General features: G+C 42.5%; 1 protein-coding gene across 3 annotated transcripts in view; it reads right to left on the reverse strand.

Annotated features, from left to right (window-relative positions):
* The window catches only part of MRAP2 (melanocortin 2 receptor accessory protein 2), a 45,267-nt gene extending 21,482 nt beyond the window's left edge, over positions 1–23,785 (reverse strand). The window contains exons 1-3 of one of the 3 annotated variants that reach the window (XM_019729514.3): positions 23,612–23,746; positions 22,765–22,935; positions 6,564–6,697 (exon numbers count right to left, since the gene is read on the reverse strand). In XM_019729514.3, coding sequence (XP_019585073.3) covers positions 6,564–6,690 — 127 coding nt within the window. In that variant the 5' untranslated portion in view covers positions 6,691–6,697; positions 22,765–22,935; positions 23,612–23,746. Of the gene's footprint in view, positions 1–6,563; positions 6,698–7,744; positions 9,371–22,764; positions 22,936–23,611 lie in introns of those variants that run through there. The other 2 variants (XM_019729518.3, XM_088795570.1) reach the window with 2 other exon arrangements.
* Between the last annotated feature and the right edge of the window lie 1,062 nt (positions 23,786–24,847).

Below are 24,847 nucleotides of genomic sequence, written 5' to 3' on the forward strand. Positions count from 1 at the left end.
TGAAGAAATCAGATACTTTCACTCTACATATACTATTGCCTAGAGGTTAACAACTTTTATTTAACAACATTTATTCAGTACTCTTGATGCAAAACTAATATATCTTTCCTGGGATTAAGAGTGCCAAAGAAATAGATATCGTAGACCTTGTTTTATAATCTAATGGAAATGAGGCCTAAAGAAGACATAAGGACAAATACCAAAAACACACGTATGCAAGCGCAGCTATTCATGTCAATGAATATGTCAATTATGGGGGCACAGACGGTAAAGCATCATTGGGCAGATAAATGACAGCACACTGTATTTCAATTGCCTGCATAGTAAAAGCAAATTCTAAAATGACACACCAGCATTACACTTAAATCCTCAACTGAGAATTTAATCTGGTCGTACTGGCTCATTTTTCAAATCTGTTTACTAGGAAGGACAGCTTTCACGCTGCAAATGATGGCAGCATCCCCGTCAGTCCTCCACTTCCCAAACCTAGGGTGGGCAGAGGTGGAGGATGGGTGCCATTGCAGCCCAGTCCCTTCCCTGTACCCTTCTGGTGCCCCAGGATACTGATCAGAAAGCAACAACAGTGTGGGCCCTGGGAGGGTCATAGCCCTCAGAGGAGTCATGGGGGAGCAGAGTTTGGATTGGAGGGCGTAGGTTAGAATTTGAGAATCCCCATGATCCAACAGCATTTCCAAATGTTGCCTCGATAATGTGGCATCTGTGTTTCTCATCACTATGTTTCATTTAACTTTGCTTATTTATGTAGCTTTGCTTATTCACATTCCCCTTCAAACAAAATTCTGCTTCCTCAAATTATTTCCATTAATTCTCCTCTGCCATGTAGCCCAACCCCAGGGCACTTTCTCACCATGAGTCTCTTTCAGGAAAATCCAAACTCTCATGAAATTTTATTTATATGCCAGGTTTCATGGGCATGGGCACATGAAATGGTGACCATGCAGCCGCTCATCTTCCTCAAAACAGCCTTTCTTGGCAGGAAGTAAGAATATAGCTTTACCTGAAGTGAACCTCCAATGAGGCCAGTGCTTAAGGAAGCCAAGAGAATCTTCCAAAGGGGTTTCTAACAGAGCCAATCAGCCACTTCTGTCCCACCTAGAAACCGAGCTACTTAGAGAGCCTTATACTAAGGGAGGAGAGCACAGTGCCCAGGGAATTCCCAATGGAATGTGTCATAATAAAATAACTTCCCCTTCACCCAACCTCTAATGAATGTTCCTTACAGGTTCCATTCCACTCTTGCCATGGAGTATTTTCTGCAATGTTCTTCCCCAAATGTACTATAGCTCAATCTCTCACTTCCTTCAAATCTTCTCCCAAATTTTCCCTTCTCAGTAAGGCTTTCCATGGCCACTCTATCTATACTTTCACTCCACACTCCACTTGTTCTTCCCCCACTTTATTTTTCTTTTTTTTTAAATCACCATCTGGCATAGTTTATTTGTTTAATTTATTTATTGTCTGTCTCTCCCACTAGAAAGCAAGATCTTTAAAAGGAAATATTTTTGTCTTTTAGTTCACTGTTGTATCTCCAGTGCTTAAAATAATACTATACATACATGTGCTCAATAAATATGTGCTGAATGAATGTCCATTCTGCTGGTACCAAATGTATGTCATATCCATGCCCACTTTTGATACATTATAAGGTTTAACACCAGATTAAAAACTGAGGGCAACAGGAATTTTCAAATACCATCAGAGGTTGTCACATGAAAGACACTTTGAAGATAGGAATCTTAATTTCAGCAGGTAGAAGAACTTAGATGTAGCTGTTGCCAAGTGTGATCTGTTACAGGTAAAGCAAATGAAGATAACTGGTATGGTCATCCTTATCCTGACCTTGAAAAGTCTTACTTCTATTCTTTTGAACTTGTACCTAACTGGCTTGGAATTTTGCTCGGCAAAACAAGGTGACACACTTGAAGGTCAGAGTCATATCATTTGAAGGAAGAGACTATACCAATGTACACATTGCAATAGTTGACTTCATCTTTTTTTGTTTTCCTGTATGTATGGGGGATTTTTTTAATTTGTTTTTTTATTCTTTTCTATGTCTCTCATATATTGTCAGGTTCCTAAAGCTAAGGACCTCTACTTTAACCAGATCTTCTAGATCAGAACAGTAAGGACTCACCCAGGTATTTTTGTTTTTTTCCTGGTGTGAATGCTAAAACTAACCAAAGCACTCCTTATTAATGGTATAGTAGGTAAATATGTGATATGTTACACTTTTGCCTATATTTTGCAGGAATTTTTTCTAGCTTTAATCATTTCTAGAATGTAAATATACTTAAATATTTTCATCTCTGGAAATATACCTACCAAAATTACAGCATCAGGTCTGTCTTCTTTGTCACTTAAACTAAGGAAAAGAGCCCAGAGCAAACTGACACAAAAATAAAATTTGAGTCACCAAAATGTAAAAACCCATATTACAGGGAAATATGGCAATTTGCCCAGTCATTTTCATTTCCACTAAAATCTTAACAAGCAAGTGTTCTTACTTAAAGATTGTTCCAGAAAAACTACAGAGTAAAGAATTGAAGTAAATTAAGGAGGGTGATTGCACACCCTGACAGCAACAGCAGTCCGTCAGATAATCAGTGACAGCATATCCTAATGGACTCCACATGCTTTCTTAAATTTCCACAAAGAACTACTGAGCAGACAGACATCAATAAAGGAATGAGTGAAAACATTTAATTATTACTATTCACTTCAGAGGTAAAGGCTATGTAGTTAATGATTTTTTTAAAGAACAAAAATAGAAACCCTCTATCCAGGAAATGAGTAGCTCTGAAACCCTTTACAGAGTCATTGATGGAGACCAGAAAGTGGGAACCAGCAGGAGTATTGCTGCCTCTATCCCTCTAATTGCCCCATCAGATGCTCTGTCACAGCCACCAGCAGTGGCATCTGAGCCCTCAGGACCTGCACATGAAGCCTGGGCTGTGATGGTCCTTCCAGCAACAGGGCAGCGGGGACAACGGCTAAACCACTCAATTAGCTGAAATGGGGAGTTGACTGAGATAGAAACTCAGGAGGCTCCTGCCCTCCCCCTCTCCCAAGGGACACACTAAATATATGGCTACATATGGAGTAATTCCCTCTGAAAAAGATCCAGAAACCAGCTGAGCAGCTAACTCCTACATATCTGGCAAATGAGAAAATACCCACAGCTAAATGGATAGGAAAGGGAGACACACATTCTTGCCATAAACCACACCCCTAGCCCAGCAACATACATTGGGAGGGAACCCCCAACTCCCACCTTCTGCCTGAGGAAGGAAGGGTTTGGACTGTACATCTAGAGCTCTGACTTTTAAGACTCCCACAGAGAGATCAGCCCCCAAAACATCTAGCTCTGAAGAGCCATGAGAACCCAAAGATTATAGCAAACAAAGAAGCAGTTCTCAAAGGGCACATGAGTCTTCCCATGGCTACGCCCTCAGGGCTCAGTGCAGAGGGAGCAGGCAAAAACACCCATCTCCAGTGTTTCTTTGAAAGGGTGTAAATGCTTAACTTAAAAAATGCTGCCTGAGGGCCAGGCTTCTAATTTAGCAGGCTTTTGGGGCCTGACTGGTCCTTTCCAGAGACCAGCTCTGTTGAACACCTCTCCAGTCTTCTCCCTTCACCCCACTCCCTTCACCCCATAATAAAACCAGTATCTCCCTAGAAGGATGTTGTACACAGGTCTGGCACCCCAGCTTTAGCAGCGGCTACCCAACGGACAGGCCACCAATCTCCTGGCTCTGATAGGCCATGGGGCTTGCATTTATGAGTCTCATAGGACTATAGTAAACAAAGAAGCAGTTCCCAGCAAGCACAGCAGCACCCCTCCACGGCTCCACAACAGGCCCAGCACAGAGGGCACAGACAAAATGCCCATCCCTCAGTTTCTCCCTGGAAAGGGTTTAACTACATACTTTTCCAGCTGCTGCCGGGGATCTGGCTTCTACTCTGACGGCATCTAGGTGCTGCTCCTGATCCATCCCTTTGGGACACAGACAGGTCTTAACACACCGTCAGCCACTGAGAGCCACTAGGAACAAACACGGTTGCTTGGACAATCATAAAAGGGTGAAAGAGAACAAGGAGCTCAGCCCTAGCTGAGTGACAAGGCTCATCTCCTACACAAGCCCTCCCCACCAAGACTAGGAGCGGTGGCTGTTGTATCTAATGCACAGAAACCAACACAGAAAGTCAAGGAAAATGAAGAAATGGAGGAATATGTTCCAAACAAAAGAACAAGATAAATCTCCAGAAACATATCTTAATGAAATAGAGAAAAGTTATTTAACTGACAGAGTTCAAAATAATGGTCATAAACATAGGGAATAAGCTCCTTGACATAGGTCTTAGAAATGACTTCTTGGATTTGATACCAAAAGCAAAGGCAACAAAAGCAAAAATAAACAAGTGGGACAACATCAAACTAAAAAGCTTCTGAACAGCAAAGGAAACCATCAATAACATGAAAAGTCAACCTATGGAATGGGAGAAAACATTTGCAAATCATATATCTGATAAGGGGTTAATATCCAAAATGTACAAGGAACTCATACAATTCAATAGCAATCAATCAATCAATCAATCAATCAATCAATCAATCAATACAAATTTAAAAAACCCAACCCAGTTAAAAAATGGGCAAAGGACCTGAGTAGACATTTTTCCAAAGAAGACATCCAAGTGGCCAACAAGTACTTGAGAAGGTATTCAGCATCACTAGTTATCAAGGAAATGCAAATCAAAACCACAATGAGGTATCACTTCTCACATGTCAGGATGTTTATTACCAAAAACACAAGAGAAAACAAATGCTGGTGAGGATGTGGAGAAAAGAGAACTCTTATACGCTGTTGGTGAGAACATAAACTGGTACAGGCACTATGGAGGTTACTGAAAAAATGAAAACTAGAACTACCATGTGATCCAGCAATCCCACGTCTGGGTATACAGCCAAAGGAAACTAAACCACTATCTTGAAAAGGATATTTATACTTCCATGTTCATCGCAGCATTATTCACACACACACACACACACACACACACACACACACACACTATGGAATATTATTCAGCCTTTAAGAAGAATAAAATTCTGTCATTTATGACAACATGGAAGAAACTGGAGGGCATTATGCTGAGTGAAATAAGCCAGACAGAGAAAGACAAATAAATACTGCATGGTATCACTTATATGTGAAATCTAACAACAAAAAATTGAACTCATAGTAACAGAAACTAGAAAAGTGGTTGCCAGGGGCTGAGGGGTGGGGGAAATAGGGATATATTGGTAAAAGGGTATAAACTTTCAGTTATAAAATGAATAAGTTCTGAGGATCTACCATATAACATGGTGAGTATAGTATAATACTGTATTGCATAACTGAAATTTGCAAGAGTGAACTTAAATGTTCTCACAAATAAATAGATAGGCAGAAACACCTGAGGTGATTCATATGTTAATTAATTCAATGGGGGGAAATCCTTTCACCATGTATACATATATCAACCCCTCACTTTGTATACTTTGAATATATTACAATTTTATTTGTCAATTATACCTCAGTAAAGCTGAAAAAAATATAGAAAGTCCTCCTTGCAAGGGAGCAGCAAATCGGTGTCAGGGATCATGAATGCCAAGCCATTCATCAGCGCAGTGGCAGCCAGGAAATACTAAAGGTTCAAAAGCATTTCCTCTGCCACATTTTCATCCCTATTCTAGTCTCCCTTATAGCCCCTAATCTGAACCCTTAATCTGAACGAGCTACGAACCTAAAATTTTGGTGGTGCTGCAGATAATTCATTCTGAAACAACCAAACATCTCTGGAATATTTATGGGGTAGCCACAACAGGACCTGGAGTGGACAGCAGTCCCTGCTTGTTATGCCAACTGTACTTAAGAAAACGAAGATGCTTTGTGCTGGCTACTCAGCATTCAGTATGACTGGAGACGCACATGAACCTTTCACAGAATTATATCCCCTTGCTCTGTGTTGCATCATTAATCACTCCAATAACATGAAACACAATTCATGCCTATACATCAGCGTTAGGAATGATCTCAGGCTCTTCTCGTCCATCACTATGAACACACTGTTCTCCACAGCTCCAGAAAACCAATGGCGCTGAAAGAGTGCTGTTGACTATGTGTTACAAAAGAAGGTTCTTCAATCAATAATTCCAGATTCTACTTTTGTGACATGTTTGATAGTCCAAATGTTCACACAGTTTAGCACAGCAGGAATTGTTAATGCTTTAACAAAATATCTCAATTTGAGAAAGACATTGATTCACGTTCCCCCACTAAGGGAAGCTTTCAAGTCCTTTGTCACTCAGAATCACCAAAGCCCTCATGTACGTAATACCATCACTGAGCAATCAGCCTGTTTGGAGAGGTGTTTTTTGGGGTTTGGGGAGTAGAGAACAGAGTTATGTAAAAATATAGAATGTTCAGAAAAAGTGATTACTGCGGATTTCACCGGTTAAGACAAATGCATATTATGCTTACACTGGAGAATTGTATAAAACTTACATTTATGAGCCTTCAGTCCTTCAAAGGAAACTGGTCCAATCTCATAATACTCATATTCCCAGGTGTAATCGGAATTAGATGTAGATTGCTGAGACGTTCTGTTAGAAATTAACCTCGGTGCAGACATCTCCACCCTGCACAAATGGAGAAAGGCAAGTGTAGAACCTGTTAATTCATCCATAAGTGCACAGATACTCTACTTGCTCTTGACCACGTTCAGGAGTTCGGCTGGCAAAGGCCTCAGGGAGGTCCTATCTACGAGGCCCTCACCAGCTGCCCATACCTCAGACCAAGTGCCCATTATTTCCTTTAATCTCTCCCTAAACTGGAATGTATTTGAAATCAGACACCACAGTTTCCTTCTTTGTTGTCCCCCAGAACCTAATCCAGGGCCTGGCACACAATCAACTTTTAATAAGTGATGAAGAAAGAAAGGGAAGGAGGGAGAGAGTATATCAAAATGTGAGTGTATAACTTCAGCCTCACCACCTATACCTGCATGAGTATGTAAAGAGCCTACAGAGAACAAATAAAATCAGTATCAGAAGCGAAATAGCTCAGTAATGTCTACTGAGCACCTACTATGCAACAATAGAGATATGTAACCGAAATCTAATGAAATGGGGTAAAGAGGCATGGACAACACAAGTCGCATAATGGGAGAAGATCGTCAGTGGAAGTCCATTTCTCACCCACTGCTTACTCCTGAAATTTGTCCTATTTTCAGGATGTCCCAAGTATCTTCTTTATAATGATTTTAGATTAGAAAATTGTTGACTTGCGAGAAGAGGGTGCAGTGTGCAGCATGGGTGCCAAAGGTGACAACTCAACAGAGCCAGTATCCAAAACTGAGCACCTACTGTGTACAAAACACTACATTGTGAGATAGGAGGAGATGCTTGTGACACAGACTAGGACCCCACAGACCTTCTCTTATAATGTGGAAGGAATATAAAGTGAAATTTAACAGTAATATTAGGGGAAATCTGCATGAAATACCAGCTGAAACCAAGATTCACTGAGAAGTTACCATCACTGAGTCCCATCCACCAAAATCTTTCTGAAGTTCCCCTTCTCCCAACCCCACCACAGGTCAGTATCACCCACCACCACCTCTAGAACACCCAGACAAGCTGAGACAAAATTATCAGCACCCCTCTGCCCCAAGGCGTGAGTCTTACCTTTGCCTCTTCCTTTCTTCCCCATTCCCAGTCCTGGACCCCATTGAAACAGACTCCAAACAAGCCCTCAGTATCATATTACTCAAAAGATGGAGTGCTCTGATCCAGAGATGTGTGCCAGTGTCAGAAATGGAGCATGACTCTGAGTGCCCAGTAAGATGATTCATTCCTCCAAAGGTAAAAGAGAATATACCAATTCTCATTTGGGACAGAGAACTACATGGATTTTAAGAAAAGCTGACCTTTAAGTAAGTATTCAACTAATGATCTTTCTGATGCCAGCACAAAAATAAAACTATTACCACAGTATCGTCTTTGGCCTTTCTATTTATTTCTTGGACAAGGGGTTATTTCCCTCAAGAACAAAATTAATTTCCTCAGGAAATGAAAATTAACAACTCCTACGAAGAAGCACTACCTTCATTTATGAGCTTTTATGAGCCAGAGGGGAGTAACTTTTCATTTGTAGGGCTTAGAGGTAAATGGCCGGTTAAAACAACCATAATTACCATTTCAGAAAGTTAAGAATTTACAGGGAAAGGCACTGGATTTAAAGTCAGGAGACCAGGGTCTTCATCTTTTGCTCTGCCTTCGTTTGCTGTGTAGCCAGGGAAGACATTTCTCTCTCCCAGATACATTTTCCTCATCTGCAAAACTGACCATCTAGGCTACCCAGAGATGCTGTGGTCAGGCAACGGTTCTAGCTAAGATCACTAACAGCCACCATCATCCCTCACCTGGCCCACTTCTTGAAACTGTTTTTTCTGCTTCTACTCTACTAAGCAACTGCAATCCAATCTCTACAGGGCAGCCAATGATCTTCTAAAAAGACAAGTTGCCCCTGTCATTCCTTTACTTAATATTTTTAATGCCTTCTATGGACAAAGTACAAAATCCTTAAAATGTCCTACAAGGTCATGACATGGGTCCCCCGTCTCCTCTTGTTTTTCAATATACCCTATCAAACTGCACTTACATTGATTGCCTTTCCTTACATAGTTCATGCTCTCTGCTATCTGTACACATGCTATTCTCTCTGGCAGGAGTGTCCTTCCTACCACACCATCCTGACCCATTCCTCCTCCCCTGTATATTCTCCTCATCTACATCAGGGGTTGGCAAATCCGGCCCACCACCTGTTTTTGTACAGACTGCAAGTGTAGGATGATTTTTTATATTTTGTAGTGGTTGAAAAAATGAAAATAATAGTAATATTTCATGACATGAGAAAATTATATGACATTCAAATATCAGTGTCCATAAATAAAGTTTTATTGGAACACAACCACCTTCATTTGTTTTTGTATTTTTTATGACTTCTCTAGCATAACAACAACAGAGCGGAGTAGTTGTGCCAGAGATAGTGTAGCCCAAAGGCTAAAATATTTACTTTCTGGTCTTCTACAGACAGAGTTTGCCAACCCTACCTATAGAGTCATGGGGGGGTTGGTGGTGTGGGGGAGGGGGCAGATCTGAGCTTCAGTTTTCCCATCAGTAAAATGAATACGATTTTAGCACCTACTTCATGGAATTGCTTTAATGTTACATGAAATATAAGTAGATTAACTATGAAGTTGCAGGAAATATAAGTAGCCAGGCCCCAGGTTAAGATCAACAACTAGTAGCCAGCAGTATGCTTACTAGCTAAGAAAAGGGTGGCCTGAGATGGAAAAGCGTGGCTTTGTTTTTAGACATCACCAACTCCCCTGTCAGCCAGCTCCTATCTTATTCACCATGTAGTTAATTCATCTCTGTGCGCTAGACAAATGAATAAAATTATAATAAAAAACAACTCAAAGGCATTCATTTAGATGGTTTAAAAGTTACAATGAAAAACTTATACACCATGGGATTCATGGATCTATCAAGTCAAAAATATGGTAATAATCTCTCTCTCGCTCTCTCTCTCTTTGTTTAAGGGAAATAAGATGAAATCTGGTTTCATCATTTCATTTTTATTGGAAATCAACATTACACACAATGTAATAAGCAGAGCAGAGGGAAGCACCAGGCTTCATCTAGTGTCAAAACAGTTAACAGAAAAATAGCAAAAAGTGCATAAAACAATGAAGAAAATGAAGCTGGGCCGTGTTTTCCGTGTCCTGTCTAAGCAGGTCTCCCCACACCTCTGATGCTCTCCACATCTGTGCACAGTGCTGACCCCCGTCTGTGGCAGCCCAGGCCCATGGGACCATCAGGTTTCCCTGCTACTCTCTCAGGTCAGCAAGAAGCATTAACATCACCTCACAGGGCTGGCCAGGATCTAGCAAATAAAATATATCTGTGAAAGAGTCAGCTATCAAGAAATATCAACCACTTACCTCCCATACAGAACGTGTTTCTTCAGTCCTTCTTTTTCCCCCTTATCCCATTCCTATTCATGAACCATTTAAGGATCAAAGGGCAATGAAAGTCACATGTGCAAAGGTCCTGAGAGTGGAAAGCCTGTCCTTTAAGAGAGGAGCAAAGACTTGACAAATGAATACCTGCAAACAAGAGTGAGTGAATAACAGGCTGCCAGAGGTTCTCCAAGGGAGCAGACGGAAGTGCTAGACAACCTCTCCTGGAGCAGCCACCATTCTGGTAGCCTTCCAGGGCTTTTGTTTCCACCACTATTTCCTCTCAGTCCTTTAATTCTAAAGATAGGTTTGGAGGACAAAGCCTCTGGCCTCTCCTTTAAAGCAGTCACCTAAAACCCTTGAAAAAGTCCACGAGGCAATCTTTTTTTCATCCAAGTTTCAAATTAATCAAACTAGGCCGTCAAATACATAATGACAAACAAGCAGAAGGCTGTAGTAAGGTGGTATTTTGTATAACGTCCATTACAGAAGACCGAGGTTGCCTTTCTGAATTTTGCAGAAACGTCTAACCTGTCACTGTTTCACCATTTGGAAACAGACAGCATGTCTGGGTAGCAGCCCCCACAGTCCAATATCCTCACCACACTGAGGAACGTCTGGGTCATAACAGGCAGGGAGAGAGAGGCGCCCAGCACAGGCTTACTCACGGGGGTGCTGAAGAGCAGGCAGCTGCTCTCTCCTGAAAACAGCAAACAGGAAATGCAGCGCTTGGAGGAGCAGCTGCTTTCTGCACCTCTGCTGCTCCTGAGCATCCCCTCCCCAGGTTTTCTTAATGTTGGACTTCTTCATGATATCAGCATCATTGAAAATAACTCCCTCCTGAGGAAACATCCTAACCAAGACGACTGGAGCAGCATTAAGAGACTAACTGACTCTGGGTGGTGAACATGTAATGTGATATACAGATGATGTATTACAGAATTGTACACCTGACACCTATGTAACTTTACTAACTTTACTAACCCCAATAAACTTTAATTAGAGAGAGAGAGAGAGACTAATTGCTCTTTTGAGCAGCTGAAAGCACCCTTGGCAACAACAACAACAATGAAAATTTATGACCACACCCCAAAGTCACACCTGAAAACGAGGTTTACCAGTACATGGAACAGTTTAGGCGAGCCTATAGAGGGAGAAGGGGCAAAGGTATCTCAAACCCCAAAAGAGAAAGCTTGATTAGCAGGCACCAGACACTTTTCACAGCTATCTAAAGATCACCCCTTCTCCTATCCACGTTCCCAACACTTTCATCCCTTCTTCCAACTGTCTAATCTTTCTTCTTCCAACCCAGGCTTCCACACCACTCTCTTTTCTTCCTAAAGGCAGTTGGAGGAATTCTCTCCATCTCCAGAATTTAGGGAGATGTCCTGAGACATGAAACCTTCTATGGAGTAAATAAAGGCTCTTCATCAGTATCATTGGTGGGTTATGATGGGTACACACATCAAGGAGGACATTTCCTTGGAATTGGATGAGCTTTATTTCCATGTTAAGGGGTAAATAACAGCAGATGAGTTTTCCAAGTGACTGCCAACTCAGTCACAGAATTAGCACATTAAGGAAAGATCCAAAAGATGCCCATAAACTCTGAATAATGAGCACACACGAATATATACATACAGGCACACACACACACACACAACCTGCACAGCTATAAAGAGCAGCCAGAAAGACACTCCAGAAGCTATGAGCCAATGTCATAGGTCCCAAGACCCACAGTCACCAGCTTGTACAAAGGAAGACTTAATGATCCATTCAGATTTGAGATAAAAATTCCCAATTGCAGTGTTTTGATCTCCCTTCTCTTCAATCTGCAAACTCCAAAGGTGGGTATGCCACCCAGAATACCAACCTCTGTTCTGGCTTAGGCCATAACGGCGGCCTCCTTACCTGTTCGTATGTCTTTCTTTCTCCTATTCCTTATTCCCAGGAACAACTGTCCCTAGCACAACACAGAGAAGTCACCTAGATGATCTGTCACCCAGTTTCTCTCTAGCAAAGGCTTCTGAGAAACCAAAGGTAAAGTCCCACCAGGCCACACTCTGGTGGATGAGAAGCCAAGTTCAGAACTCCAGAATCACAGCTTTAGAAGCTTAATTCCTTTGTTGCATGAAAACGTGACGTGGTACCCGAATCAGAACTGATGGAGTACCCAGCTTACCTACATCTAGGTGGGTAGGACCACACAGAGATTAAATGAGAGACTGCAAGGTTATGAGTCAGGCTTATGATTTGGCCAGTCAATTGGATTTTTCTAAAGCATTATACAGCAACATATCCCAGCAAAGAACCACCCTTGATACTCTAAAATCAGAGTCTCTACAGTGTCCTCCTAGGGCTGTGCTTAAAAAGCACTGACATGGTCTCTTCCCCAACTTACTTCTTCTTTTTATAAATTCTGTGCGAACCACCACCATGTACTTGCACTTGTCACTTTAATCCTCAGGTTTGCAGATTCCTTTTCTGTGACTCCATTTTAAGTCAGCAACTCCTTTCACAGGGTGTAGACTTCTTGTTTCCTCCAAACAAAGAGATCGCGTTTCCAGGACCCTAGAGGCTTCTCCTCCTCTTTTGACTTGAGTACGCATCTTACTTTTGAAGTCTGACACTCTGGCCATACACACACTGGGTTCCTGCTCCCTTCTCAAATGGACGAACTTCCCAAATTTCTCTACACTACCAAGTTTTATGCAATTCCTTGATATTTCCTAGAAGGTACTTATTTATTCAAATGTCAATAAATAAGATCTTATTTATTCAGATCTCAATAAATAAGCCAGCTGTCAGACTTGACAGCTGTCTGAGAAATTCTGGGTACATTTTCCTGTCTATTGCCACCTCACTATACACCAGCAATTTGTTTCTAGGTGCAAAAAATGTGACAAGAAGTGTTCCCAAGCCTGAAGATTTCCTCTGTCTTAAAATCTGAATTCATGCCAATAGAAGGACAACTTCCAAAACCAGAAAAAGGACTTAATATTTTGCAGAGCTAGATATTTAGCCACCACCTGAAATGGAGAGAGGCTGAATTAATGAGTGGGTGTTCTTCTCCTCCACTTTGAACTTGTGTCACAATGAGAATGAGTTTAGACGCCTAAATCCACTTCCTCCAGTTATGCTCTGGGCACCCACATAGTAACAAATAGGTAGAAAGTAATTTTTACTTAGCGCTTCCTGGCTCTGTGTACTCCCTGGTTCAGTGCAGTAAATGCTTCCTGCATTAACTAAGTGCTGGAACACAATGTCCTTGAGCCTTTGGAGATATTTGCAGACAGTAACGGATCTTTGCAATACACCATAGTAAAGGCTATCACAGGACTACACTGACCAGTCCTCTAGTGGTCATCTCTCTCTTCCTGCCCCTCTTCTGTAAGCACCATCTACACTCGGCCTCCCCTGCTTGTTCATTGGTGTATTTCCAGCAACCCAGACAAGGCCTGGCTCATAGCAGACATGCAATAAATACTTGTTTGTTGAATCAATTTCTCATGATGTGGAGAAGCCACAAAAGTAACTTCTTTCACTCTTTTTCAACCTTGAACCTGCGAGCAGAGTTCTCCCATTCTAACAGAGACTTTAGTTGGACATCGTGAAGAACGTCATGCCCACACAGGGAAAAAAACCAAAAACCCTGAAAGAAACTGTCAAACCTCATCTGGAAAGAATTTCTCGAGAAGCGATGAAGCACGGCTCTGAGATATATGTGAGGATGGCAGGCACACTGCCCCCAGCCAGCACATCTCATCCGCAGCTGTGCAGATTTAGGAAACTGGGTTTCCACAGTCCTCCAGGGTTGAGAAAGTCTTTATGAGCTGAGTCACACTGACCAAACATAGGAGAATGATTTACAACCAGAGCATCAATTTGTTGAATTACAGAAAGGAATAAAATGGCCAGGAAGACCAGACCACGTGTCTTACAAGGTCTGGAAAACAATATTTAAGATCAGAGGAGCAGCTGGTTAATGTGGAATCAGGGCAAAGGAGTTATGGAATACAATAAAACAGGGCTCTATTCTGCTACCCCACTACACTTGTCAAGCTGCTGCGCTGTTTGTCTTGTATCCCAACACGTCTGTCCTGCTGCGGCCACAAAGCGAGTCCATGCCCATGGTGGGGTTAGGCTTTCCACCACAGAAATGTCATAGGGCTCACTCCTGTCTTCTTCTGGACCTTGCTTTTCTTGATCTGGACTTCAAAAAATTCTAGGCATGTTGAGGACACCAGCGGAATCCCAAGTCGACCACTCTATTATAGTTACATTTTCTGGATTCCCAACACTGTCTATTTATTTTTGCTCTATTTCTGAGCCTTCAGGTAAAAGTATCTTTAAAAATGGTAGAGTCAAGTCAAGAACAAACTATCAAAAAGCAGTGCTTCAGTGAGGTATCATTTCACACCCATGAGGATGGCTATTATAAAAAGTAAAACAGAATAATAAGTGGTAGCAAGGATGTAGACAAACTGGAACCCTTGTGTGTTGCTGGTGAGAACGTAAAATGGTGCAGCTGCTATGAAAGACAGTACAGCAGTTCCTCAAAAATGTAAACATGGAATACCTCATGTTCCAGCAATTCCACCTCTGGATGTATGCCCCAAAGAATTGAAAGCAGAGTCTCCAATAGACATTTGTACAATAGTGTCTACGGCAGCACTATTGACAGCAGCCAAAAGGTGGAAGGAATCCAAAGGTACATTGGCAGATGAATGGATAAACAAACTGTGGTATGTATGTGCAATGGAATATTATTCAGCCTTAAAAAGGGAGGAAATTCTAATATATGTTCCAACATGGATGAACCTTCAAAACATTATGCTAAGTGAAATAAGCCAGGCATGCAAGGACAAATATTACATGATTCCACTTATATGAGATACCTGGACTATTCAAATTCATAGAGACAGAAAGTAAAATGGTGGTTGCCAAGGGCTGGGAGAAGGAGGGAATGGAGAATTACTGTTTAATGGACACAGAGTTTCAGTTGGTATGATGAAAAAGTTCTGGAGATGGATAGTGGTAATGGTTACACAACAAGGTGAATGTACTTAATGCCACTGAGTCGTACACTTAAAAAAATGATACATTTTATATTATGGATATTTTACCAAAATTGACAAAAGCTCTAAATTTTTTTTAAATAAGAAAATAATAAAAATCAGTACTTCCTGACCAACGTACTTGTGGGGAGGGTAATTGAGAGCTCCCCAAAGCAAAAGATGGTGCTGGCACATCCTGGCACCCCTCCCCATGTGGGTCCTTCTTCCATGGCCAACCTTCAAGGATCCAGCTTTGCTCTTTTCAAGAGCTCGTGGTGGTTCCTGTCCATGTAAAAGGAATACTCACTCTGTCTGGGCGGTAAGGAATCACCTTTTAGAAACCAGGGAGAGCCCTGGACGGCTGGGAGAACATCTGTGCTGAGCCAGCCAGGGTCCTCACACCCTGACTAGTCCTGAAAATATACTGCTTCCCAAACTCTCCTTTTGATAAGCTTCACTTTCTGTTGTCCCTGTCATTAGCTCACTTCCTTGCAGCAGAAATTCATTACAAGTAATCATTCCAAAACGTCCAGAGCCTTCTTGTGGGTTACATTTAGTTAGGTGCTTCCTGATGACAGAGAGGAAGCATCTTAATCTTACAAAACTGGCTCCAGTCTCTGGGGAATATCTTCTGGAGACCAGCTAGAATCCATAGACCTAGAAAACAAACAGCATTGCTGATATTTTTATTTTGCCAAATAAGGACATTTTTCTAAAACGACTGTCATTAGCAATTATCATTTTGTAGACAAAATGTCATTTGAAGCACCCTCCAAGTTGGGGAGATAGAATCTCGCAATGCAGGCAGTCGTCTGGAAGAAAAGAGAGTGGCAGTGTGACGTCAATATCGTCATTGTAGGCCGATACTTCCATGTGGGTCTGCATTACCTTGCCTCTGTCCACTGCATTCACACGACAGCTGCCAGAAACGGCATACACATCACTCTCTCTGATAGCAAAGGGAAAGGACTGAAAGGGATGTAGTGAAATTCCCTTCCAGATCTACAACTCTGTAACTTAATAAAATACCAAGTTGCTTTCCACTTGCATCACAAACTCAGTGGTGTGAGTCTATTTGTAAAAATTGTGTGTGTGTGTGTGTGGTGCAATATGGGTAGTGTGTCCCCCAAAAGTCATATGTTGAGGCCTAATCCCCAGTACCTCAGAATATGACTGTATTTGGAAACAGGTCTTTAAAGATGTGATTAAATTAAAATGAGGTCGTTAGGGTGCGCCCTGATCCAATCGGACTGGTGTCGTTATAGGAAGAGGCGATGAGGAACTAGAGAGAGACACCAGGGTCATTTGTGCACAGCAGGACAACCAGGTAAAGAGACAGCAAGAGGACGGTAATATGCAAGCCAAAGAGAGAGCCCTGGAACAGATCTTCACCTTGACCCTCAGAGGAAACCAACTCTGCTCACACCTTGATCTCGGACTTCCAGTCTCCAGAACAATGAGAAAATAAGTGTCTGTTGCTTAAGCCACTTATTCTTTGGTATTTTATTATGACAGCCCTGGGAAACTAATACAGCTGCTGAAATTAATTTTTAAACAACAATGTTCTCTTTAATAAATTAGTTATATAAACTATCCAAGAAAGTCCATTAAAAATGACTTACTTTATACCAATGACTCTTACTGTAACTAAACAATATATATATATTTTTTTTTTTTGAAGGAAAACTTGCTTTCAAAATGCCACTAATCTATTCCAGTATATGCCCCCTTCAGCAAATACATTTATTATAGTCTCATCAACATGTCCTTCAAGGAGAAAGAACACTAGTTTTGAACATGCTAAAATTAGGAAGAGTCAATTCAGCCCCACCAAATATTCTGAACACGATGAGCTTGACTATGAAAGATTTAGTAGAGGTTGAAAAGTCAAAGCCTGTACCCTCAAAGAATTCAGGCTTTTATTTGGAACCATCCTCTCCTCACCTTGAACTTGACACTCTCAAATACACAGACACACACACACACACACACACACACATACACTAAGGAGCAACACAAAAGCCTGATGACACGAAAGGGAGGGCTCATTATGGCATAGGAACCTGGAAGGGGCCCTCCAAGATGGTCCTATGAGCCCTTCCCACTCTGTTCCACCTGCCAGCCTGGAATGCCCTCTCCCTCCTCGCCAGGTTCCTGCCTACCTGTGAGGGTAGGGCGCAGTCACCATACGGAGACCCGCCCAACTACTCAGCCCACAAGGATTCTGTCCCTTCTTTCAAACTGTGGCACATGGATTACTTGAAACTCTCATTTTAATAAGGAGAGAGTATAAATCAGACTCCCTTAAGGCTCAGACTTTGCCTCTCACTGAACCTTCTCAGAAGTTTACATAGCTGCTATTATAAAACATCACAGCCCGGTGAATTAGTGTTTTAATGATACTAGGGAAACATCCACCCTTTCCATTTTAATTAGTGGAGTTTTTTTGAAACGCTTGGCACAATAAGACTCAGGAGAGTGAGACTGGCAGCCTTTTGGATCACTCAGAGGATGAGTTGGCAAACCAGCCGACTTTGTAGTTACTGCTTATGGTCTCTGTCTCCAAGCAGCACACACTGTTCTTTATAGCCCTGAGTGCAATCATTCTTTTGACAACCAAAAAAAAGGAGAAAAACTGGGAATTTCCACTCCTGTTCTACAGAAAGGGAAATTTAAACCAATGCAGTGATTTATTTGAGAGCCGGAAACAGAGCAGGAAAGCTACACTTTCTAATGATTAGCTTATCCTCCTAGGTCTGGGTTTCTTAAACTAGGGAGTGTGTCTGTTCTAGTTTTGCCACCTCCCCCACCCACTGGCACCTTAGTAGGAGTCCTGCAAACCAGAGCTAGGTAGAGCAAAGGCGGCCAGGCTCCAGGCACCCGGGAGCCTCCTCAGCGTGCATGGAGGAGTCTGCCAGAAGAGAGCCAGACAGGGCCTTGTAAAGCAAGGGGCACAAAGCAGGTTCCCCTGTCTGCTTGCCTGAGACGGAGGACGCCAAACAAACCTCACAGCCTCGAGCATACCTGATACGTCCTCCTGGAGCACCACTTTTAAGAGAAGACTCAGAGGATTAGTTTTATATTAAGTAAGGACAGATATGTTACAGAATAAACTGCAAATATCAAATGAATGTTTAAGATAGTCATACACCTTTTTCTGAAAGCCTTGGCCTCTGCTTCAGACTCCCAGAAATAGACATTAACTCTCTTCTCCTGTGGAGGTAATTTAGTGGAAATTTTAAAGACTTTCTAGTAGGAATATAGGTAGGTTGACATGACAGTTACCAGATCTCCATCTTAAATTTGTTTCTCTCTCTCTCCCTCTCTCTCTCTCTCTCTCTCTCTCTCTCTCTCTCTCTCTCTCTTCCACAAGATAGAATTATATTTTCTGGGAAAATCCACACATAGGTTTATAGAAAAACCGGTGACATTTACAACCACACATCCTCACCCATCTCCTAATTTTTCTTGCTACTTTAACAACCAGTCAGTTTTATCACCCAGAGCCAACCTACCAGCAGCCGCTCCCTCAGCCTGTCCCACCTTTGTCTTTAACTGTCGCTTTTACTGTTACCAAGGATATACATCAGGAAAACAAGTGCACCTTTGAAGAGAATCATTATTTGAAGCTTATAAATCATTTTCACTTGAAGGGCTATGAAACTTAATAATGTTCTCTAATCAGGCAAAAATTGCATAGATTTTGGTAACACAAATACAAGTAGTAATTAAACCCAGACATTAACATCCTGAATTTCAGCATTTCATAGATTCGGAATTTGTACTTTTTTACTTCACATTTCAGCAGCACCATAATGGATTGAAGAATGACATTTGCAAAAAAAAAAAAAAAAAAAGAAGGAAAAAAAGGAAAAGCAAAAAAGCATACTCTCCCTTCTTTCCGATAAGACTAAGCACTTTTCATAGTCCAGTCAAGGAAAAAAATCAGTTTGTACCCTGAAAGAAGCCAAAAATAATATGACAATCCTGTCTAAAAGTTGGTCTCCAAAATAATAAAACCTTGAATAAGTCCCATCAGCGTGGATTCCCTAAGAAAACAAAACAATTTTCCCCCTGATTGTATGCTATGGGAATGTCTGAAGATAAGTTATGACCTTAGGGAATATGATAATCGTGTGAGAAAGTTTTCAACTAGGAAAAACAGACTAACATACACTTGATTTTATGGGGTATTTTCTTTCAAGGAGTGATTGTGTTTTTATCTGATGAGCCTGGCTTCTGAAGCCTGACTCCCTTGCATTCTCATCAAGTCAACGCTTCCTTTCCTTTTCTGAATGTTCCTACCTCTAACTCTTCCTCTGTCTCAAGTACATGTAATATCAAGCAAACGGACTGCTACTCTTTACTATTTCAATCGAATCATATCTAACCCATATACTGAACTAGCACAACTTGTGGGATTTAACCAAATTTTACTTTTCTCTTCTACTGCCCCTTAAAATGCATTCAGTAGATTCATCCTCCCTGTCCTCAGATAAACATTTGAGCAGGTCCCATGATTTTTCTGCTCAAGCATCCCCTTCAAAGTCCCAGAATGAAAATGTGCAGTTTGGAAATAAAAGAACTCCAACCTGGATATAACACTAAACCTCCTGCCCTATGCCAGCTTGTTCCCGCTGCACACTTGTCTCCTGCAGGGGTTGGGAGACAGTTGACTTCTTTTCTCTTTCTCCACCTGATGCCCAACTGCTAAACAGTCTGTCACCCCACCAAGATGAAAGCAAGAGGATGGGTCTGCGTTAATTGTCTTCACAGACTCTATTTATGGGTGCTTTACTGATACTCCTTTTCTTTCAATTGACTGCTCACTCCTAACTTAGCCTTTGGATTTCTGGAAACTATAGCTGCTGGAGTGTCCTCACCGTGGGCCAGCCCTCTCTCCCACATGGTTCTACCTGGTCCTTAGGATATCTGCAGGCATCCTTTTTCCTGACAAACTCTGGGAAAGTGGGGGGCCTTGCTGCCCAGGCCACATGAGTCCCCAATGCAGGAAACACATATACAGCTCAACTTGTGGTCTCACAAAAGACCCCCACCCACACTAGACTTGGGACAAAAGATGTGACAATACATCCCTTAGAAGAAATCTCATTAACAAAGTCTCTGCTCTCAGATGCTTTGTTCTTTATTCTTGAAGTGACCAATGGTTTGGGAGTTATGGAAAAGTTCTCAAATATCTACATTGAAATTTCTTCTCCGTGGTCTGGCACTTTTCTTTGGAATGTCACATAATTTGGATGTGTATCTCAGTCAAAACTTTGACTTAGTACCCTATTTTTTTTATACACACACATAAAATTTCCAATTATTGTTAAAATTCATTTTGCTCTTATGTATCTAATAAAATTGAGGAATTTGAGCATTGAAAGGGGCACTCAGACACAAAAAATTCAACACCTCCTCCTGCAGCACAGAATCCTCACCTCAGTCCTGAAAGAAGGTCACCCCCCTTCAGCTTGATCTGCCTCTAGGAACAAACTTACTTCCTCTTCCTCAGATGTCTGAAGACTGGCCTTATAACTGGCCAAGGTTCCTGTTTGCCAGGTTAAATGCTTCCTGTTCCTCATATGGCCTGGTATTCAGACTCACATCACTCAGATCACCTTCCTCTGGATACCCTGAAGTTGGTCCCTGTCCTCTATAAACGGGCCACCCAGAATCAGTCACTGAGTGGACCAAGGCTCCTTTGATCCAAAAGCCACAGGTTGAGGGTAGATAATAGTGATTAAGTGCTCAGGTTCTAATCTTAACTCTACTGCTTATTGGTGACGTAATCTTGGGAAAATTACTTAATCCCTCTGTGCCTCAACCTTTTCATCTGATAAATGGGAATGGTGATAATTGTATTCCCTACTCATGGGGTTGTTACAGGGATTGAGATAAAGTTGTGAAACATGCATAACCATGTCTGGCACATAATGAGCTCCATATAAGTGTCGATGTAAAAAGTCCTGTCCTTATCAGTACCACCCAAGTCTGCTATGGAGAAGCTACTTCACACTATGGTTCATTCAGAACTTGGTGGGCTACCGAAATCCCCAGATTTCTTCTCTCACGTGAAGTGAAGTACTGCTCAGAGAGGCCACTCCATCTTTTACTTTTTAAATTGACTCTTGGAACATAAATGCGGAACTAGACCGTCAAGCCTACTGTGAGCTCAGCATTCCACTATTAGCATTTCTTGTCCAATTAAAATGGGTCTTGTAGAGTATCCTCCCAAATTTTTAGTTGCTATAACTCTGATAAATTGCCCCTCTGTCTTTTTGCTGATGAGGGATACCAAGGAAGACCAGGGACAGAGCCTTGTTGTCTGTCTACTCTTCCCCTGCCTTAGGGACAGTATAAGACTTCATCAGATGCCTCTGCAAAGGAAGGACAGGCTTTAGATTGCCCACGATGGGGAGGGGGTCAGTGACTGAATTCTTTGTAGGTCCCTAACTGTGGAAACTCCGTTTGTAAAATATAAATAACAACAGCCACTAGCTGTGAGGACTCAAAGTACGTAGTCAAGTTGCTATCACACCAAGACATTAAAAGGTCAAAAATAAAGGATTGAGAGATGAATTCTGATTGGCAAACTACCTCAACATCTGGGGGCCTAGAGGAATGGGGAGGAGGAAGGCTACATTTCCCAGAATGTGGTGATGAAATAATTTGCAAGGTAAAAGAAGGTGACCCCCATTGTGAGCAAAGTGGGGTTAGCCTGGAAGGATCAAAGGGGGCAGCCAGGGAGAGGTATGCATGCCCAAGCAGAGGCAGCAGGATAAACAATGCAAAACAACACAGGCACACACACCACAAAACAATACGTAGCCTTGCACATACAATACACTCTGATATTTTCTCTTCCCCTCTATTGATTTAATGTTTTGAAAATGCTGATGCCACTCACTACACGGATATCATTACCCTAATGAGTCATAAACCACATTTGAAAAACAATGGATATGGCATGACCCAATGTACAGACCAGTAGGTCGCTAGCAAAGAGATAAAAAGTTAGTTTGTCACAAATTGTCTTCATAAATTCTTTCTGAGGTGATCCTGAGCTATCTTCTTTAAGAATTTATTTTGGAATGCTGCCTGGATTTAATGTTTCCTTCCTTTGAAGTCTCCTGGCTCTGCTTTCATCTCTCAAGCCTGCTCAAAGGTTATTGTGCACGTGTTCACGCTCCAGGATGCCTGTTACATGGGTCTTGAACAAGACAGCTCAGTGCCAGGCTTCAAGACTCTCTTAAAGGGGTTTGGGCTGGCCTTTCCCTTTTGAAAAGAAAGAAACAGACTAGGAGCAATTCTGTCTTCTGTCACCTGTTAATGTCTTCTGTAAACACTGAATTATGTTGCTGATGAGAACAAAACTCCCTGCTGTGGGCACCCAGCTCCTGGTGGCCTCTTGCCTTCTGCACCTTATCTTTTCAGGCCCGGGCCACTGTCCTTCTGTGTTCTTGATAATGCACCCTATGTGATGCATCTAAGGGACACAAGCCGCACAGTCCTAGTTTCTAGACCACTACTCCCCACTATTAACTGGGGGATTCAGCTGGAAAACTTATTAGCTCAACCTAATTTTCTTCAAGAGTAAACTAGAAATACTACCACTTACCTTTGAGGTTTTCTTAAGAATTAAGTTATATTCGGGAGTTCCCTTCTCTTCCCTGGAGTAGCACGGAAGCTTTTCCCCAAGCTTCCTTTGCTTTCAGAACACCATTGAGTGTTAACGTTGCGGTCAGATTAAATCCAGGGTAATATCAGATTCATCACGTCACCTAAACCGCTGTGGAAACCACAGAGCCTCAAAACAAGTTTCTAATGAGGTGACTCTCTTTGTCTTCCTTAATTAATTGCCCAGAAAGGATGGAGAAGGGAGAAAAGCAAACCCAGTATTTCCCTCTAATCAGTAAAATGACCTGTGGGCAGGCTCCCCAGTGCAAACAAAATGAATTCATTGTCAAGCAGGGTTCATTTTGAGAACCCTGCCACTGCAGGGGCACGAACCCCAGGCCAGAGGACAGTGCATTTCGCCTGGACTGGCAGTGACCCCGCACCTAGGTCTCCCAGGTGCAGGATACAAAGGTGGCAAGCAGGCAGGGAGTGGAAAGTTTCTCACCTTCGGGAGAAGGTGTGACTCGGCCCCTTCTAAGCAGAGAGAAAGAAATACACTTAAACCCCCAAGCGCCGCTGCTTCCAGCCTTTCCCAACGCCCGCCAGCGGGAAACTCACATTACCCGGCTGCTGCGAAGGTTTTAAACTTGGGTGCTTTCCATGGATCCCCCACTCTTACCCTGGGCACCCTCAAACCCCAGTCCTCCCCTCCTTCCACCAAAAACCCCAAACTGAAAACCACCCCAAACCCAATCGAACCCAACTGCCTTCTCCGGAGCCTCACGCACCCCCACACCTCGCACCCCAGCTTTGCGCATCCCTGGGCACCACCTCCCGCCCCTGGTTACCGAATGGTGCGCCCCAGTCCTCCGGCGCCGCGGCTCTGAGGTGCGTGAGCACTGCCGGCGCTGCCTCCTCCAGCCGCCCGGGGCGGACCAGTCGCTCCCGGCGTTGCGGTGCGCTGGGCGGAGACGCGCGCTCCCGACCGGAGGCGGTGCGGGGTGCAGGGGCCGCCTCCCCAGCTCAAGGGCGCCAAGACCAAGAGGAGGTGAGCTTTGTAGAACACTCTTCTGTTAAAGCCGCCCCTCTCTTGTAGTCTGGATAAGCCCCTGTGGCGAGGAGAGGTAACAGGAATCTGAGGATATTCTTTCCACTCTTCCACCCTAAACTCTGCAGTGCGCCCCTCAGGCCAACTTTAATTCAGGAGCGAGTGGGGCAGTATGAATGAGATTTATGAAAAATCCTTAGCTTTGGGTTCAAGTTCAGTAAAGTCGGAGCCTCCATCATGAGCTACTTAAGTTACTACCTACATGTCAGTACCTCCTCCTGCTGCCTGGTACATACAGTTATCAACAACAATCAAATGCCCCCCCTAAACAGGACCTCCAAAGGATACAATGGGCCAGGAGTACTTTCAAGGTAGCAGACGTGGCTCACTCCGCGACTCCCAGGAAATATTTATTGAGGCCATAGTCCATGCCAGGCATATCTGGGCGCTAGGGATATGGCCTCCTGGAGCTTATATTCTAGTGAAGAGACAGGCAATAAACATAGGTGAAATATATAGTGTGCGCAATAGCAGTAAGTGCTGTAGAGAAAAATAACTCAGGCAGCGGGTAGAGAATGTGGATGGTGGGGTGAAATTTTAAATCAGGTGGTCAGAGATGGCCTCCCAGTGATGATGGCTTTTGAGTAAAGCACTGAGGATACCCGAGCAAGTCATACCTGTATCTGGGGAGAAAGTGTGCCCTGCCCTGATGTTCTTTATTGGATGGGTCATTTCTTTTACAACTCACAGGCAGTATGATTACCATTTCCATTTCACAGATGAGGAAACTGTAATTTAAAGATGTTGAATGAACTGCCCGAGGTCACATGTTAGTAAGTGGAGAACACTAGGTTAGTCAGACCATACTGCAGTGGGAGAAATGCAGCATAAACAGCACGTTGGCTGGCAGTGGTGTGATTAACTCAAACTCCTGATGCCAGAAAAGGATTCCTGGAAGTGACATTGGATTCATTGATTTAAAATAATAATAATTAAAAAAAATATTTTAAAAGCTTGTTTTATTATTACACATAAA

The sequence above is a fragment of the Rhinolophus sinicus genome, chromosome 2 (assembly GCF_057876585.1).
Source record: "Rhinolophus sinicus isolate RSI-liver-muscle chromosome 2, RSI-T2T, whole genome shotgun sequence".
NCBI lineage: Eukaryota > Metazoa > Chordata > Mammalia > Chiroptera > Rhinolophidae > Rhinolophus > Rhinolophus sinicus.